General features: G+C 37.4%; 1 protein-coding gene across 1 annotated transcript in view; it reads left to right on the top strand.

Annotated features, from left to right (window-relative positions):
• The window catches only part of PIWIL4 (piwi like RNA-mediated gene silencing 4), a 50,891-nt gene extending 40,500 nt beyond the window's left edge, over positions 1-10,391 (top strand). Inside the window, exons 16-20 of the mRNA XM_017498394.2 lie at positions 5,512-5,582; positions 6,969-7,122; positions 8,757-8,876; positions 8,989-9,136; positions 9,852-10,391. Of these exons, the coding sequence (XP_017353883.1) occupies positions 5,512-5,582; positions 6,969-7,122; positions 8,757-8,876; positions 8,989-9,136; positions 9,852-9,968 (610 nt within the window). The 3' untranslated portion in view covers positions 9,969-10,391. The remainder of the gene's footprint in view (positions 1-5,511; positions 5,583-6,968; positions 7,123-8,756; positions 8,877-8,988; positions 9,137-9,851) is intronic.
• The last annotated feature ends 8,743 nt before the right edge of the window (positions 10,392-19,134 follow it).

The raw sequence follows: 19,134 nt of genomic DNA, 5'->3' as shown, positions 1-19,134 counted from the left end.
ACTTCATTCCAGGTTGTATGAGATGCTTCTTATATATGCCACATCATTAATTAAGTTGATAAAGGACTTTCATTTTTTTCTTTGTACATCCAAAATTTATTTTGATATAGGGAGTGAAGTAGGGATCCACTTTTGTTTTTTTCTCAAATGGTCGCCATTTATCAGAAAGCTTATTATAATTTTTATCAGCTTTTTTGAGGTATAATTGATGCATAAATTATATGTATTTTGAGTGTACAGTGTGATGTTTTGATATATGTATACATTGTGAAATAATTACCACAGTCAAACTAACATTTTCATTACCTCACAGTTACCACTTGTGTGTGTGTGTGTGTGTGTTGAGACTAAAGATTACTCTCTTAGCAAATTTCAGCTATATTATAGTGCATGATAATTAGCTGTACTCAACATGCTGTACATTAAGTGTCCAAAACATATTCATCTTGTCACTGAAATTTTGTAACCTTTGAACATCCATCTCCCCACCCTCTGCCCCCAATAATTATCCTCTATTCTTTATTTCTATGAGTTTGACTTTTATTTTTTTTTGGCTTTTTTTTTTCTTTTGAGACAGAGTCTCACTTGGTTGCCAGGGTGGAGTGCAATGACGTGATATCAGCTCACTGCAACCTCTGCTTCTTGGGTTCAAGTGATTCTCCTGCCTCAGCCTCCTGAGTATCTGGGACTACAGGCATGCACTACCACACCCAGCTAATTTTTGTATGTTTACTCTAGAGATGGGGTGTCACCATACTGACCATGCTGTTCTCAAACTGCTGACCTTGTGATCTACCCGCCTCAGCCTCCCAAAGTGCTGGGATTACAGACATGAGCCACCACACCTAGCCGAGTTTGACATTTTTAGATTCCACATATAAGTGACCATACCGTATTTGTCTTTTCATACCTGGCTTATTTTACCTAATATAATGTCCTCTAGGTTTATTCATGTTGTTGCAAATGGCAGGACTTTCTTTTTTTAAGGCTGAATAATATTCTGGGGTGTGTGTGTGTGTCTGTGTCTGTGTGTGTGTGTCTCACAATTTCTTTATCCAGTCATCCATCAGTGGTCACAGGTTGATTCTATATCTTAGCTACTGAACATGGAATTGCAGATATCTGACACACTGATTTCTTTTCCTCTGGGTATATAGACACAGTGTGATTGCTGGATCACCTAGTAGTTCTCTTTGAAATTTTCTGAGGCACTTTTTTTACTGGTTTCCATAATGGTCATGCTAATTTACATTCCCACCAACAATGTATAAAGGTTCCTGTTTTTCTACATTCTCTCTAACACTTATCTTCTGACATTTTGGTCACAGCCATCCTAAAGATGTGAGGTGATATCTCGTGGTTTTGATTTGCATTTCCTTGATAATTAGTGATGTTGAGCACCTTTTCATGTATCTGTTGACCATTTGTATGTCATCTTTGGGAAAATGTCTATTTAATTAGAGTATTTCTTTTTTCCCTATTGAATTGTATGAATTCTTCATATATTTTGGATATCATCCCTTTATCAGATACACAATTTGTAAATATTTTTTCCCATTTTGTAAGTTGCTTTTAATCTGTTGTTTCCTTTGCTATGCAGGAACTTTTATTATTTTTGTTGTATTTTTGGTGTCATATTCAGAAATCATTGCCAAGACCAATGTCATGAAGCTTTTATGTTTTCTCCTCGAAGTTTTGCAGTGTCAGATCTCTTAAGTCCCTAATCCATTTTGAGTTAATATTTATGTAAGGTATAAGGGTCCAACTTCATTTTTTAACATGTGGATATCTAGTTGTTTCAACACCATTTATTGAAGAGACTTTCTTTATCCCATTGTGTATTCTTGGTGTTTTGTCAAAGATTAGTTGACTGTATATGTGGATTTATTTCTGGGCTTTTTATTCTGTTCCATTTGCCTATGTGTCTGCTTTCATGGCAGTACCATGCTGTTTAGATTATTATGGCTTTGTAATATAATTTGAAATCAAGAAGTGTGATACATCTGGCTACTGATTTGCATAGGTAGAACACCATCCTAGGTATAAATCCTACTTTCTCATGATGTGTGAAACTTTTAATGTACTGTTGAATTTGGTTTTTAGTATTTTGTTGAGAATTTTTACATTTATGTTCATCAGGGCTTTCCTTTTTCTTCATGCAGACATTTATTGTTATAAACTTCCATCTTAAACTGCTTTTGCTGCATCTTTTAAGTTTTAGTATGTTGTGTTTCTATATTTGTATATTGCAGTTTTCCTCCTATTATTGATTCTAGTGTCAATTATGGAAAAAGTATTTTTGATTGTATGGTAGTTTATCTTCAAAACTTTGAATATATCATCTCATTCCCCTGGCCTATAAGGTTTCTGCTGAGAAATCTTCTGATAGCCTATGATAGTTCCTTTTCATGGGATAAGCCACTCTTCTTGCTTCAACATCCTCTTTTTTAAAATTTATTTTTTTATTAGACTTTAAGTTCTGATTACATGTCCAGAATGTGCAGGTTTGATTTTTGACAGTTTGATTGTAATATGTCTTGGTGAATTCTTAGTTGGGTTGAATCTATTTCAGAACCTTTGAGCTACGTGTACTTGGATATCCCTGTCTCTTTCCAGATTCGAGAACTTTTTATCCATTATTGTTTGAAATAAGCTTTCTGCCCATCTCTCTTCTCCTTTTGAAACTTTCATAATGCAAATGTTAGGTCTCTTGATGGTATTCCATAAACTCCATAACCTTTCTTCATTCCTTTTATTTTTTTCTCCTTTGTGTATTTTTAAATGACCTATCTTCAAACTCACAGAGTCTTCTACTTGATCAAGTCTGCTATTAATACTTTCTATTGCATTTATTTAATTCATTGTATCCAATGAATAAACACAACTTTCTATTGTGTTTATTTAATTCATTGTATCCAATCAGAATTTCTACTTGGTTCTTTTTAAATTTCTATTTCTATATTGAAGTTATTGTTTTGTTTTGTTTTGTGACAGAGTATCACTGTGTCACCAGGCTGGAGTACAGTGGTGCAGTCTTGGCTCACTGCAACCTCTGCCTCCTGGGTTCGAGCAATTCTCCTGCCTCAGCCTCCTGAGTATCTGAGACTACAGGTGCACACCACCATGCTCAGCTAATTTTTGTATTTTTGTTAGCGATGTGGTTTTACCATGTTGGCTAGGATGGTCTTGATCTCTTGATCTGGCGATCTGCCCGCCTTGGCATCCCAAAGTGTTGGGATTACAGGAGTGAGCTGCCGCACCCAGCCTACATATATTTTTAGTATCATTGAGTTGTCTGTGTTCCCTTGTAGCTTGTTGAGCTTTCTTAAATATTTATTTTGAATTCTTTGTCAGGCCATTCACAAATCTCCATCTCTTTGAAGTCAGTTACTGGACTGTTATTTCAATCCTTTGGTTGTGTCATAGTTTCTGATTTTTTTTTTTTTTTTTTTTNTGAGATGGAGTTTTGCTCTTGTCCCTTGGGCTGGAATGTAGTGGTATGATCTTGGCTTATGGCAACCTTCATTTCCCGGGTTCAAGCAATTCTCCTGCTTAAGTCTCCCAAGTAGCTGGGATTACAGGTGCCTGCTACCACACCCAGCTAATTTTTTGTATTTTTAGTAAAGACAGGGTTTTATCATGTTGGGCTGGTCTTGAACTCCTGCCCTCAGGTGATCTGCCTGCCTCAGCCTTCCAAAGTGCTAGGATTATAGGTGTGAGCCACAACACCTGGCCAGTTCCCGATTTTTCATGTTTTTGAAGTCTTGCATTGCTGTCTTTGCATTTGAAGAATCAGTCATTTCTTCCAATCTTTATTGGCTATCTTTGGGAGAGAAACACCTTTAACAGTCCAGCTAGGGATTCTGAGACTCTCTTACATGTTTTCTATTCATGTGCCTACTTCACACTTCTGGTTCTTACTTGGTGGGGGGAATCCTTAAAATTGCATGCATTTTCTCAATCCCACAAAGCCAGGCCAGATGTCAAGAGGTTCTCATCTGTTTTCCCTAGGGTGGTGCCCTGAAATGCTCATTTATGTACCTTCTCCAAATCCTGAAGAGTCAAGCTACCTGTGTGTGTGAAATGCTTGCACTCACCATCTGAACAAATGTGGTTGGGGAGCCAGCCTGGTCAGGGGTGGTACTGAGATACATGTAGCATTTGGGGTGCTTGTGGGTCAGCTGAGGTGGTCCATAAGCAAGGTATCCTAAGAAACCCACAGGAGGGCTTCTTTATGAAGCTTATAGAGGAGTCAGTAGGATTTGCAGCCTTGCTTTTCTACCCCCAGACTCTCCTAACCTCCCAGCTGTGCTGATAATCTTGTTCTTGGTGAGGCAAGAAAAAAGTGGGCATCTTAGGGGGTGAGGGAGCTGGGTACTCACTCACTACACTCTGTTAGAGAAATCATGGTCTGATGTGGTCTCTCATGGCACTGAGCTGTGCCCTGCCTGGGGAGGAGCAATGCAGGTAAAGTGAATCTCTTTGTGTTACCCTCTTTAATGCATCTGATTTTATACTCCAGTGATGTCATGGAACATCACCATTGGAAAAGCTCCTATTTTCCCACCTTGCTGATATCACTCAGGACTTTCAGACTTCCAATTTGTTGGCAGCATTCCTAATTGTATTGTTTTTTGTTTTTTGTTTTTGTTTTTTTAACAAAATGTTTAGAGATGGGATCTTGCTTTGTTGACCAGGCCGGAATGCAGTGGCTCTTCACAGGTGCAATGACAACATAATACAGTTTTGAACTCATGGGCTCAAGCAGTCCTCCTACCTCAGCCTCCCAAGTAGATGTGACTATAGGCCACCACACATAGCTGTTTTACTAATGTTGCATATATTTAGAGAACTGTAATAATGCTGGAACATACCTAACATGAAGTCATGATCATCATTTTCCAAGTGACTTAAGTTAATTAATGGTGGTAGCAAGAGAACTTGTTTCTGAAATGTACACAAGTTAATAACGTTAAGATTTCTAATCCAAAAGGATCACCTATAAAAATGAAAGTTTGTGCATCAGAAATCTTTGAATATTTTGATAGTAGGAGCTCTACTGCTAAATTAAGACATTATTTTATAACCATAATAGTGGCCTCTATTTATTACTTTTTATTATATGCCAAGTACTGTGCTAAGTATTTTACATATATTACCTGTTTTAATTTTTACCACAACCCTATGAGGTAGTAATTAATGTGCTTATCTTGTATATCTCCTTGGTATAGATGAGGAAACTGAGACTTAGGTTCACATAGCAAAGTTACACAGCTGGTGAGTATATTGACTAGGATTTGAAGCTAGATATGGCTGATGCCAACAGTATGCTTTAGCTTCTCTTTTCAATAAATTCTTTTTGGGGAAAGGGACTTTTTGATTGTGAACACATAACACATACAAAATTCATTGATTTTTGCTCACAATGTCTATATCTTAATTTAATATTAATGGATTTTATAGTAGAAATTTTGAAGTTGAACTTTACTTATATTTATTTTTTAACTTTAGGTGGTTTTCACGCTGTATCCTTCAGAGAACAACCACTGATGTTGCAGATTGCTTAAAAGTTTTCATGACTGGTACTAAAAATATAGCAATGTGGGGGGGCTCCAAGGACTGTTCCTTCAGACCTCAAATCCATGTGCCTATAGAAGACCACATAGGTCAAAGCAAACTCTCCACACCTATCTATGTCAACTGTCATCCAGTTGAAGATCTCCGAAGCTGCATGCTGACTTAGGCCAACAATCAGACTATGTAGCATTTACATTTACATTTGTCTATGTGTAATAACATGAAGACAGGAGGAAGGAAAATGTGTGGCTGCTGGTTTCCCTAGCAAGCAGTTTGAAGGTCAAAAGAAACCTACAGTGGAGGAATTCGAGTTATGACAGAGCAGTGTTAAGTCTAGACCTAGGAAGGAAGCCTATAGGCCTAGGATAGGGGTGCTAACAGATAAAGTGGCAAAGCAGGAGAAAAAGGGAATGACAGCAGTTGAGGAAAAGTGCCCTGTCCATAGCAGGATGCAATGCAATGCAAAGACAAATACAGGGTTTTTATTTATTTACCAGTCCTGGCCTAGGTCTGGCTTTGCTATTTCCTAGTAGTGTGACTTGTGCAAACCCTTTCCTCTCCTGATCTGCATTTTCCCATCTGTAAATTTTGGGATATTGTAAATATTTTTTTCTTAAAAAGTGTATTTGCTGATACATGTAGGTAATGGACTTACATACATGATTACCTACTAGCAAACTAAAATGAATTTCTTAAACAATAAACTGTTTTAAAATAACTGTGTGATATATACATGAAAATAATTACTGCATTCTATTATTTCCCTCTCACATCAAAACCTGGTCAATTTTTGAGCAGGTAAATTTTTTTGGCAGTTATTAAAGGTTTCTGTTGCGTACGAGTTCCTCTATGGCCTCTGCTCTTTAGAAGATTCATAGTTATAGTGAGTAGAAATGTTTCCAGAGTTCATCTCCTCAGTGAGAATTGGAATCAATTGGGTGATTCAGTATGAAGATATGTTTTCAGAGGAACAGCAAAGCCATTTCCTTAGATTTTCATATTTATTCTCATAAACTAGATAAGTTTATCTTCCTAATATCTATTGAGACTTGAAGACACTAAATTAAAGTTAATTTGGTTTTAGGCATTTTCATGTCTATTGCATTAAATTTTAATTTATTGCTTAAGTATTAAAATTTTACTAAGAGATAGGCCAAGCGTAAGAATATATCATGCCATAGAAACCGTTGTGATTACTAGAGTAGCAGAGACAGAGTGATGCTCCCTAAAGTTATCCATTGTCATATTATTGCAAATATAACCCAAATTATGTATTGCCCTATTTTACAGTGGTCTGAAATATAAAACCCATTTAAACATTGCAATATTTTAGAATGTTATTTTTTGTTGGCATTAGCAAAGTAATTCTTTTCTTCCACCAAATTCGGCAGGAGCACTCAATAAATGGTACAAGTACAATCACGATTTGCCAGCACGGATAATTGTGTACCGTGCTGGTGTAGGGGATGGTCAGCTGAAAACACTTATTGAATATGAAGTCCCACAGCTGCTGAGCAGTGTAGCAGAATCCAGCTCAAATGCCAGGTATTAAATTATTGTTCTTTCCTCCACACTCCCAATTATAGCTATTACACACAAGGTATTCAAGCATAGGTTTTTGGGTTTTTTTAATGCAATTAAGTTTTGCTGTGTTTCTGTATCATACCAGCAGAACTCTGTAATTTCCTTCAGATTGGACGGTAGTTGGGATGGTCTAACATAAAAAGCTTTGGGGGCCTTGGGTGGGGTAATCTAGTTGAAGAAAGGTATCCTCAGAGCAGCTGACACAGATTCAGCATGAAGCCTGCAGGGCTGCTGGCAGTGAAAATGCTTCATACATATTAATATCACATGGAAGAAAACAAGCTTTCAAATTCGAGGCCCTAATACACACAGAACCAAAGCCTCTGAATTGCAGGCACTGATGTGCACTTAAGGTCTATGGAAGGTTCTTAAAGGGGTTTGAGTGCCATGAAAGCTGAGCTGCAGATGGAAATGAGACCATCCTAAACACCAGGCATCTTGCTCCACTGTTACGTTTCTAGATTCTGTTTCAGTACAAAATTTTCTTCAGTGATTATTTGAAATGGCAAGTGCAAGAAAATATTGGAAATGGAAAACAGGAGAGGACAATAATCTTAAGTCAGCTTCTTAAAATATTTGGAAAGCATCTTATTCTAAGCAGGACACATACCTCTATCTGTAGGACTACACCACCATCATCACCATCAACGAAAGGGTCACAGCCACAAGTCACAAAGGAGCTGAGTCTTGACCTCAGTCAGCTATTGTTAGAGTGGAGGGGAAGCCTGAAAGCTTGGTGGCAGTATCACCTGCAGCTTTATCCCAGCTGTTAGGGCCAAAATACCTCCCTCGCTCCTCTCTGATCTCAGGTACATGTGTTTATTAAGAATCCCAGGTATGCAATTGAGGGATGCAGGAGTAAATTTAGCAGCTGACAGTGCTAAGGAGTTACTTTTCTTGCATTATAACCTCAACTTTTAATAGTTTCAATACTGAAAACATTTTTAATAAATTTTTAAAATAATTACAACGCTTAAAATGAAACTCCAGTGTTTCCTTTCATCCCAGAGGTTCCTTTCATAATAGTGAATATTAGGATTTCACCTTGGCTTTACCAAATACAATAACACTTCGGCATTCAGCATTTGGCCAGAATGTGTATTTGGTCTATCCATCCATCCACCCAGGCATGAGTTTTGTGTAATACAGAAGGGATGACTAAAGGAATAGGAAGGACTTTTGGTTCTTCCTCTGCTACTTGGAAATAAAATTGAGAGGAGGAGTGAAGGGGAAAATAGGATAAGACACTAATGACACATACACATCTTGTCTTCATGGATAATTCTGGAAAATCTTTCTGCAAAAGTGCCAGTTGACATTCAGCATTCCTTCCTGACCCCTTTGAGTCGTATAAACTAGGCAAATGACTTGGCATAGCATCCTTTTGCAACAAATACGGACAATCCCTAATTTTAAAAATTGAATCTCTAGGGAAGGAGGGATTGTGGGTAATTTTTATTTTCTTTGTTTTGCAGTGTTTTTCACATGGAATTTTTATTTATTTCATTTTAAAAATTACATAAAAATAGAAAGCTGCATAGATTGGATTGAGTTCCTTTCTTTTCATATTTTGCCTCTCTAACTTTAATCTCAAGACTGTCAGTGATTGTGGTCAGGAAGAAGTGCATGCCACGATTCTTTACTGAAATGAACCGCACTGTACAGAACCCCCCACTTGGCACTGTCGTGGATTCAGAAGCAACACGTAATGAATGGCAAGTACCACTGGAAAATCAATTTTTAACAAAACATTCATTGTGTGCAGTTTATATTTGACTTTATTTTTATTTGCCTTCTTTCCCACATTCATTCCATTTCCCCCCTCAGGTATGACTTTTATCTGATCAGCCAGGTGGCTGGTCGGGGAACTGTTAGTCCTACCTACTATAATGTCATCTATGATGACAACGGCTTGAAGCCCGACCACATGCAGAGACTTACTTTCAAATTGTGCCACCTGTACTACAACTGGCCGGTGAGTGAAAGCTGTTTACTTAATGTAAATAAGATACTCAAGAGTCCCACCTCGGAATTGTCATACGCTTCATCTTTGTATCCCTAGATATAGCACAATTCCTGATATTTCACAAAGGAGGAATGAATGAATGAATGCGTGAATCACTTCCTGAGTCCACAATGGGAGGCACCAGTCTGTCGTAGAAACAAAATAACTATTATAACAGATTAATAGTTATAGTTTCTAGAGGACTTTGTTATATATATTATCTTATGCAAACCTAGGAGGAAATCAGTATATTGTTATTTACATGTTACAGATGAAGTTGAAGCCAACTCAGATGTGCCTGGTGGGGAAGTGTTAAGAGGCATGGGTCTCCCCTTTGTTCCTGTGCATTAGGCCAAGAGCTGTTCCCAAAGGCCAAGGCCAGCGTTTTCACGGAGCTCCTCCAAGGAGTTCCAAACATGAGATCATAGGAAAAAGACTAGTCCAAAGTGTGATGGCTCCCTACTCCCAGAGCCATGAAGCCAGAGTGACTTTTCACTCCATCCTCCCCAGTGAGCTTCAGTTCCCAGTGAGTTAGGTTACCTTTTGTTGGTTGAGATTAGTTATTGTTTACCCAGAAACCCATTCTATTGTCTGTGTAACCAGTAGACGAAATAAAATGAAAAAAAAATTACTTTGAAAAACATGGTATTCTATTAATTATTATCAATACTTTTTTTCTCCTCAGGGCTTAATCAGTGTCCCAGCCCCATGTCAGTATGCCCGCAAGCTGACCTTTCTGGTGGCACAAAGCATTCATAAAGAACCCAGTTTAGAATTAGCCAGCTTTCTCTTCTACCTGTGATGGCATGAACCACTGGCATCACTAGATAAAGAATTCCAGAAGAAATTGGTATACTTTGTGCAAATCTGCCACAAGCTCAAGGCTGTAATGGGGGAAAAGATTGAACTTGGTTTTCGTGTCTGTGATAAAAAGAAAAACTTAATCTGAAACAGTTTAAAGAAATGTGTGTTACTATGTTCTTAAAGAGTTATATGCTTGGGGTAAATTCTCATTGTCACATATGGAATTTAAATATACCATCATCTATAAAGAACTCTACAGAGTTAAATAAGTTAAACACTTAAAGAAAGTAAGTGTTTGCATGATATTTTGATGATAAACAGTCTAATTCCAACCCCAAATTTTGCTGAGGTTTTCTTAATGTTGTAGAGCATTTTGTAGAGTGGTTTAAATAGTTATTAGAAAATAAAGTTCAGAGCATCACATGTGTTTGTTATTTGAATTTTACACTGACATCCTATGGGAACCTCATAATTTAAGTATTTTTAACAAAACCTCTTACCCACTAGAGCACATCACCAACAGTCTGAGTTCTATTTCAGAAACTGAGCTGATCACTTGCTCTCGTGATGGGACTTTATTTCACTTTATAGCAGCCCCTGTCAGTGATGATCTTGCTTCCCATTCACTGATAAAACAGAAGCTATCAGAAGGCAACTTTCATAAGCCTCTATTATCTCTACCTTCACCTAACAGGATCTGTACCCATAGACTCTGCCTACCCTTCCCTTTATTATGAATGCAGTGTGTCTGTGCTCCTACAAGGCTCTCCACTTCTGTACTCAATCTCATTCCCTCTGACCTAAGAAGGATGCTGCTCTAGCAGTTCTTCCCTCTTCTTTCCGCATCATCAGTTTTCCTCTTCAATACTGGATCATTCTCTTTGGCATTATAAATATGCTGTTATTTCTCTCATCTTAAAAAAGAAGCCATTTTCTCTAGCTTCCACCCCATTGCTTCGCTCTTCTTTACAGAAAAACATCCCCAAAGAAGAGTCTGTGCTTGATGTATCCAATTCTGTACTCCAATCAAAATTTTACCACAACTGCTACAGCAAAATTGCCTTAGTCACCACCACCAATAACCTCCATTTTGCTAACTCCAGTGGTCACCTCTTGGTCCTTGTCTTGCTTGACCCAGTCAGTCATTTCCTCCCTCTGAGACGCTCTTTACTTGTCCTGTAGAATAACACTCCCCGGTTTTCTCTCCTGCTGCATTGATCACTCATGCTTCTGCTTTTTGTGGTTCTTCCTCAACTTCTCACCCTTTTCACATTGGAATGCCCCAGGAATGAGAAATCAGCTACATGCAAAGGATATTTTGATGAAGGAAAGGTCAGAGTTCCAAATTCTGCTTGCCACAGGAAGGTCTGTGGAAGTCTGCAACAAAGGGTGGCGGGAGGGTGGCAGGTGCTCTCTGAGGACAAGGGAAGCAGGTCACAGGAGGAATGCCAATGCACAGGTTATATCACATTGCACTGAAACTATTACTTTCCTATTTGACAGTTTTGTCCAGCCATAGTAGAAATGTACCCAACATGGGTCATTCCAATAATAGGATAACCGTTTTGTGAGGCATCAGGGTGGAGGGGACTTAAGGTCCAGGGCCAGTGCCACACCCTGCATATACACGTTTAATCTCCACAACAACTGTATGAAGTAGGTTGTAATGCCATTTCAGATGGTAAAGCTGGGGATTAATGATAACTGCCTGATTCACTGAAGTTTATGAGATTAACTGTGGAGCTAGAATTTGTCCTCAGGTTTGTTTGCAAAACCTGTGAGATGAACCAAGAGTCTACACCTTTAATAAAAGATATTCTGAGATTTAAAAAATTTCTCCCAGAGCTCTAATGTGAGGGAGTGCCTTATGTGATTTAAAGATGGCATTATACAGCATGTCTTTGAAGACAAGGCACTTAACCAATTCAGCATGGTGGGTTTTGTTTTTGTGTTTATCTTGTTTTCTTCCTTCAAAGTCCAAAAGTGATGTAAAGCCCCGCTACCTAACCAGCCAGCTTGTATAAATCCACATGAAATGTTTTGATTAGGCAATGTGACCTCCTGCAAAGCATCCACCCACCTTTTTAAGTACTGCCCCAGGTAATGACTCCTTACCCATTTAACCCACCAGAGGGCACACAAGGACTGCCATATGACTAGAGTCCTTCACCATGGCAGTGTCATAGGCTGCAACAACAATTTCAGGTAAACTCCTAGAGGGCAACATGGGGCTAAGAAATCTTCATATGACCTCTGGTTCCAGCACTTTTGGTCAGATATGATAACTTGACTTTCTGGGACTCAGTTACCCAATCTGTAATATGAGAAGGGCTTGGACAGGACCAGCGATGCCTAACCTTGAGAAGATTAGAAGTTCCTATGTTAAAAAGCTTTAGGAAAAAAAAATAGAGATGCCTGGATCCACCTCTCAAAATAGTGATTTAGTTAGTCTGGGATGCGGCCTGATCATCCGAATATTTTAAAAGTTCTCCAAATTGTTCTGATGCTCCGCCAAGGCTGAGGAATACTGGTTTAGATAATATATGAGATTTATTTCAGCTTCATGTTATGTGATTGCCACCTCTCACATGCATTAATTAGTTTGCCTTATTCAGACTACCAAGGACAAAGAGGAAAGAGAGCCTCTGCCATGCTTCAGAGCAGCACTGGATTTGAATCCTAGAACCACCACTTATAGTTGTGTGACCTTGGGCAAGTTACTTAACCCCTCTGAGCCTCAGTGTATCTACTTGTAAAAATGTCTAATGATGTCTGTAGTATAGAGTTATTGTAAGGATTAAAAATGCCAAACCTAAAGTACCTGGCTTTAATAAAGAGTATCATATTTATTAGATGTGAGGAGAGGAAACAAATCAAATGGCACAATTTAGTTAACAAATAGTCATGGGTGCCTATTATGTGCCAGGCACTGTACCAGATTCTGAATTCTACAATTCTACTTAAGGGAAAGCTTAATATTGTCTCTAGAAATAAACATAATAATGTCTCTAGAAATAATCTATCAGTTGCTGTTTTATAGAAAAGATTTTGTAGTTTTTCTTTTATTTGGAGGGCTGAGGGAGGGACTCTGGAAAAAAGTATATTTTAAATAAATTTCTGTGGCCACCATGGAGTGCCCCATCAGATTGTCCTTTAAAAGAACCTTCTACACGGAGCATAGTTGGCTGACAGCCTCTAAATGCCACAGCTTCAGGATCCACCACAGTGGTGATGTTGAGGCAATACCCTCCCCAGGCTGCTCCTAGCTGGTTACTGAGCATAGCAGAGGTAACAGATCCGGGTTGTTTCTGCCCAACATGGCACTCCAATATTAGGCAGTCTCTGATAGGTGATATGCTCTGTTTAGCTCTGTGTCTCCACCCAAAGCTTATGTTGAACTGTAATCCCCACGTGTTGGAGAAGTGGCCTAGTGAGAGGTGATTGACTCATGAGGCGGATTTCCCCCTCGCTGTTTCGTGACAGTGAGCAGGTTCTTAGGAGACCTGGTTGTTTGAAAATGTGTAGCACTTCCTTCTCTCTCTCTCTCTTCCTCCCTCCCGCCTCCCGCTGCCATGTGAAGATGTGCTTACTCCCTTTTCGCCCTTCTGCCATGATTGTAAGTTCTCTGAGGCATCACCAGTCATGCCTTCTGCACAGCCTGTGGAACTGTAAGTCAATTAAGCGTCTTTTCTTCATAAATCGCTCAGTCTCAGGTAGTTCTTTATAGCAGTGTGAGAATACACTAATACAGTAAGGGAATCCACTTTGTCTTGACCAAGTCTTTCTCAGAGCTGCACTGAAGTTTTGAGCTCTTTCGATTGATCCTCTTTCCTTCCCACTCTCCCTTCATGCATGTTGGATTAGCATTGAGGTCTTAAGGCCCTCCCTAGTCACTCCTACTTCCTCTTACCAGTATCATTCACAGGTGTTTATCCCAGTAAAACTTCTGAATGTTTAATTCTGTCTTGGTGCACGCTCCTTGAGGGACCCAAACTGATACAACTTTCCTTCCCATTACGTCACTCTTTACCTTTTAATAAAAATAAGTCTATTTTTCATCTTAAGAGCTTTATCAACCACAGCATAATATTTTTTAAAAATTTACCTAGAAATATCATAACTTTTTAAATATTGGGTGTATTTTTCCATTTTCATACTGCTGATAAAGCCATACCTGAGACTGGGCAATTTACCAAGGAAGAGGTTTAATTGGACTTACAGTTCCACGTGGCTAGGGAAGCCTCACGATCATGGTGGAAGGCAAGGAGGAGCAAGTCACATCTTACATGGACAGCAGCAGGTAAAGAGAGAGCTTGTGCAGGGGAACTCCTCTTTTTAAAACCATCAGATCTCGAGACTTTTTCACTGTCACAAGAAGAGCATGGGAAAGACTTGCTCTCATGATTCAATTACCTCCTACCAGGTCCCTTCTACAACATGTGGAAATTCAAGATAAGATTTGGGTAGGAACACAGCCAAACCATATCATTCCACCCTGGCCCCTCCCAAATTTAACATCTTCATATTTCAAAACTAATCATGCATTCCCAACAGTCTCCCAAAGACTCAACTCATTTCAGCATTAACTCAAAAGTCCACAGTCCAAAGTCTCATCTCAGACAAGGCAAGCCCCTTCCACCTATGAGGTGGTAAAATCAAAGGCAAATTAGTTACTTTCTAGATACATGATAAGAAAAGATAAGAAAAAATGGAACAATATCTTTAAAGTCCTGAGAGGAAAGAATAATGAAGCTAGAACTTTATGCGAAGCTAAATAATTTTTCAAGAGTGAGTGATAAATTTAAAAATTCAAATATATTAAGAGTTTACTGCCCTCAGCTCTTGCTGAAAGAACTACTATATAATGTACTTCAGCAGGATAAAAAATAAATACATTGAATACAGGATGGATGAGCAAAGAAACCATTAAATATGTTGCAAATATCAATTGTATTGGCTGTTTAAAAATACTTTTTCATGTTACTAAAATTTAGAAATCAGCATGCGCAATACAAGCACATAACACAAGCAAGATGATAGCATTTAGAGGGGAGCTAAAGTGAGGTCAAGTCTTTATGTTGTTAGAAAGGAGATTAGAGATTCTAACTTTACATTTAATTAGAATATAGTAAAGTCAAATATGTATGTGATTATTTTCTAAAAGAATAAAGACACCATCTATAACTGAATTCAGTGGGAGGAAAAAAAGAGGATAAAGGATTGTTGAAAGAAGAACTTTAGACATATTATATTTAACAAAGTTTATTTGAACAAAGAATGTATCTGGCAGCACTCAGAACCAGAAGAGATTCAGAGCTCCACCCAGCAGTGTGAGCAGCCAGCTTTTATAGGCCAAATATGGAAGCAAAGCTGAAAAATCACCTGATCAGCTAGGCTTTTGCCTTATCTGGCATGAGCTCATTCATGGTTAGCTGTGATTGGCTGAAGCCCACCTGCTTATGCTTGGCTGAAACACCACTATATTTATTAGAAAAATATACAGTTGATCCTTGAAAAATATGGGGTTTGGGGCTCCAACCTCTCACCCAATTGAAAGTTCCCATACAAATTTTGACTCCCCCAAAAGTTAACTAATAGCCTACTCTTGACCAATCTTGCTTCATGTATACTCCCAGTACTTTTCTTACTTTATTATTTTATAGCAAATCCCAGATTCATAAAGATTCATAAATTGAAAAAAAGAAGGCACAAATAAAACAATGTTAGGAATAAAAAAAAAAAGGTGTAGTAAAGACTTCAAAATATCATGTGAATACTATGACACCCTTAAAATGCCAAATTTAAACAATTCTAAATGACAGCATAATTTTCTAGGAATAGGTAAATTCACAAAATTTGCCCAAGAAAAAATGAAAAGCTTACTATAGTGTGGTAGTTAATAGCATAGATTCTACAACCAGAACTCTTACTGCCTGGGTTCAGTTTTGGCTCTGTTACTTACAGTTAACTTGAGAAAGCTACCTAATCCCTCTTTGCTTCAGTTTCTTCAGGTGTAAAATAGTAATAATAATTTTACCTAGCTTATAAGACTGTTGAACTGATTAGATAAGTAGTAATTGTAGAAATGCTTAATTAGAAGGAAGCCTGACATGGTATAGGGGAATCCTATTGCAAATATGGTAATAACAAAATAACAAGAGATTACATCAGTAGTCCACAACAACTTTCCTCAAGAGAAAACAGAGCCGGAGAGATGTGCAGCTGTTTTACTATCGTCAAAGAACAGATAATTCCCATCTTATACAAGCTGTTCCAGATAATAGACAAAGCCGAAGCCATTCAACTTATTTTATGAGACAATATAATTTAATTCCAAAATCAGTAAAGAAAGTATAAAAAAGAAAACTACATGCCAAGTCACTTGTAAACAACAATGTAAAAAAATCTAAGTAAAATATTAGGAAATCCAGTTTAGCAGCATAGAAAAACAGGTTTTAAAAATAAGACTAACATGGTTTATTCCAGGAACGCACAGGTTTAACTTTAGAAAGTGTATCAGTGTAATTTACCACATAGCAAATTAAGAGCCAATCCATATAACTACTGTAACAGGTACAGACCAAGAATTCAGAAAAGTTTAGTACTTATTTGTGATGTAAAAAGAAAATTTCTAACATACTATAAATAATAGGCAACTCAATTATCTTTGGCATGAAAAAAGACATCTAACAAAAACCTATATCATATAATAAATTTTATCATATGTCATCAACTTAGTTTTAGATGATTTTCCCAGAAAGTCAGGAACAAGCCAAAGATATCCTTTATCACAGCTATTATCAATACTATGCCAGAGGTTCTAATCAATAAAGCAATGGGGATAGCGCAGTAAAAAAAAGAGACAAAATTATCACTATGTCTTCATGGTATGGTGTCTGTAAATTCTAAGAAATCATTCAGAACGAATAAAAATTTTCAACACTTAAATCATATAAAACTGCCTTCAAAAATCAATAGCATTCCTAACAAGCAAGTATTTACACAAAAGTTGAAAAAAATCTTATTTAACAATAAAAATAATTTCAAACCTAATCATAAATAAAACATTCGTAAATTTTTTTGCTGAGAAAATTTTAAAACTTTATTGAAGAACATATGAGAAGTTCTTAATAAATGGACAGGTAAACTGTGCTTATGAATAGGAAGATTCAATATGGTAAAGGTGGTAATCCTCCCTCAAATGCATCTATAATTTCAATGCAATTCCAAAATAAATCCTAACATGGTTTCCCATAAAACTTTATAAACATGTTAAAATTTCTGTGGCAGAACAAAGGTCCAAAAATATCTGATACATCTCTGAAAAAGAATAGCAAGAAAGGGTTGCTTATTCTACCAGGTATCAGAATTTACTATAAAGCTAACTAAGAAAACTGTGGTTTGGGCTGAATCACAGATAAAAGGTCAGATGAACAGATTAGAAATACCAAAAACAAATCACTGCATATATGGACATGACATTTAGTAGAACTGGCATTACACTTGAAAGGATGAACTATTTAATAAAAGATGCTGGGATAGCTAGGCTTCATGTAGGAAGAAAATTAGATCCCTAGCTCACATAAAAAACAAAAAGAGACTTCACGTAGCTAAAAGACTTAAACATGAAAAAGAAAAAATTGCAACAACTAGAAGAAAATATAAGGAATATCTTTAAGATATTCCCTATATCTTAGAGAATTCCTTTTATCTTAGGGGAAAATTTCTTAAGCAATATAGAAAAAAGTACCAATTATACAGAAAAGACTGATGACTTTGTTAAAGGCAAACTTCTGAATGACAATTGGGACAATAGTAATGCTAAAAGACAAACCTTAGGGTAAAACAGTATATGTGTAACATACACAACAGGAAAATGATGGTTAACCCAAATATGCAAAAACAAAAACAAAAAACCACTTATATTAGTAAGAGAAACAGACAAAAAAAAAGGGCCCCCCAAAATGAACAAGCAATTCACTAACGTATCTAAGATGATACTCAAGTTCACCAGTAGTACTAAGGAAAATTAAAAATAAAATACCAGTGAGATTTAATTTCACTCTTAAAAGTTTGGAAAAAATTAAACTATCTGTCAATAATAATTGTTGTTGAGAATGCAGAGAAACAATTGCTTAAACAGTGCTGCTAGTAGCATGAACCACTTCAGTCATATCTGGAAGCTCATATCCTATAAGCCAGCAATGCTACCTTAAGTTTATACTTTAGAGAATCTCTTGCACCTGTCTATAAGAAGGAAATGGATAAACTATACTGTAGGCATACTACAGAATAGCATATAGCAATGAAAAGAAATGATCCGCTTGGACTACATAGATCTACATGAATAGCTATCAAATACAATGTTAAGTGAAAAAAAATCAGGTTAAAGAATGACGGGTACATGATGCTGTCACTGAAACAAACGAGGTCCATAGGCCCAAATGCAGTGGATAGCCAACACCAAAGCACTGGGTTTTTACTCTGAGAAAGGTTTATTGCAAGTCCACTGGCCACAGGAGAGGAGGAAATGCTCAAATCTGCCTCCTTGATCTGGGGGTGGGCCAGATTTTAAAATGGGTAATGAGGCGTGATCTGATTGGATCTGGCAATGAGGCAAGGCCAGGATGCATGCTCTGGCTGGATGCTGCCATGTGGTGTCTGCTGCTGCTTAATTCAGTCCTGAACCTCCATGCCAGCGCTTAGTTTCCCCTTGTGGTTGCACATTTGGTTCATCTGGGCATGCTCAGATTATGTGCCCTTTAACCTGGGGGTCCATGGCAACTGAAAACAACTCACAACTTTGTCACATAAAAGTTGAACCAGTTGGTCTGATGTCATTACAATGTCATTCATGGACAAAAATTAAAATACATGTAAATACCACATATTTTCCTGGTTTTATAGGTATGCTGTACATACATATAAAAGGAAAAAGTGGAAATTGAAGATTGCACACTAAATTCATGACAATGGTTGCATCTATGAGGCAGGGAGGGTTGTGAGATTATAGGTAAGGACACTCAATAAAGGGAATTTGATTTCTATTCTATTAGTTTTTTTTAAAATAAATCAAATACAAAAACGATAACTGTCAATTCTGGACTGATGATATGTGCATCTTTGTCTTATTATTCTTTTGTTTTTTCTGTAATTTAAAACCA

This window comes from Cebus imitator, unplaced genomic scaffold (genome assembly GCF_001604975.1).
Source record: "Cebus imitator isolate Cc_AM_T3 unplaced genomic scaffold, Cebus_imitator-1.0 Scaffold241, whole genome shotgun sequence".
NCBI classification, from domain to species: domain Eukaryota; kingdom Metazoa; phylum Chordata; class Mammalia; order Primates; family Cebidae; genus Cebus; species Cebus imitator.
The sequence above is the reverse complement of the archived record's forward strand: the minus strand, read 5'-3'. Positions and strand labels throughout refer to the sequence as shown.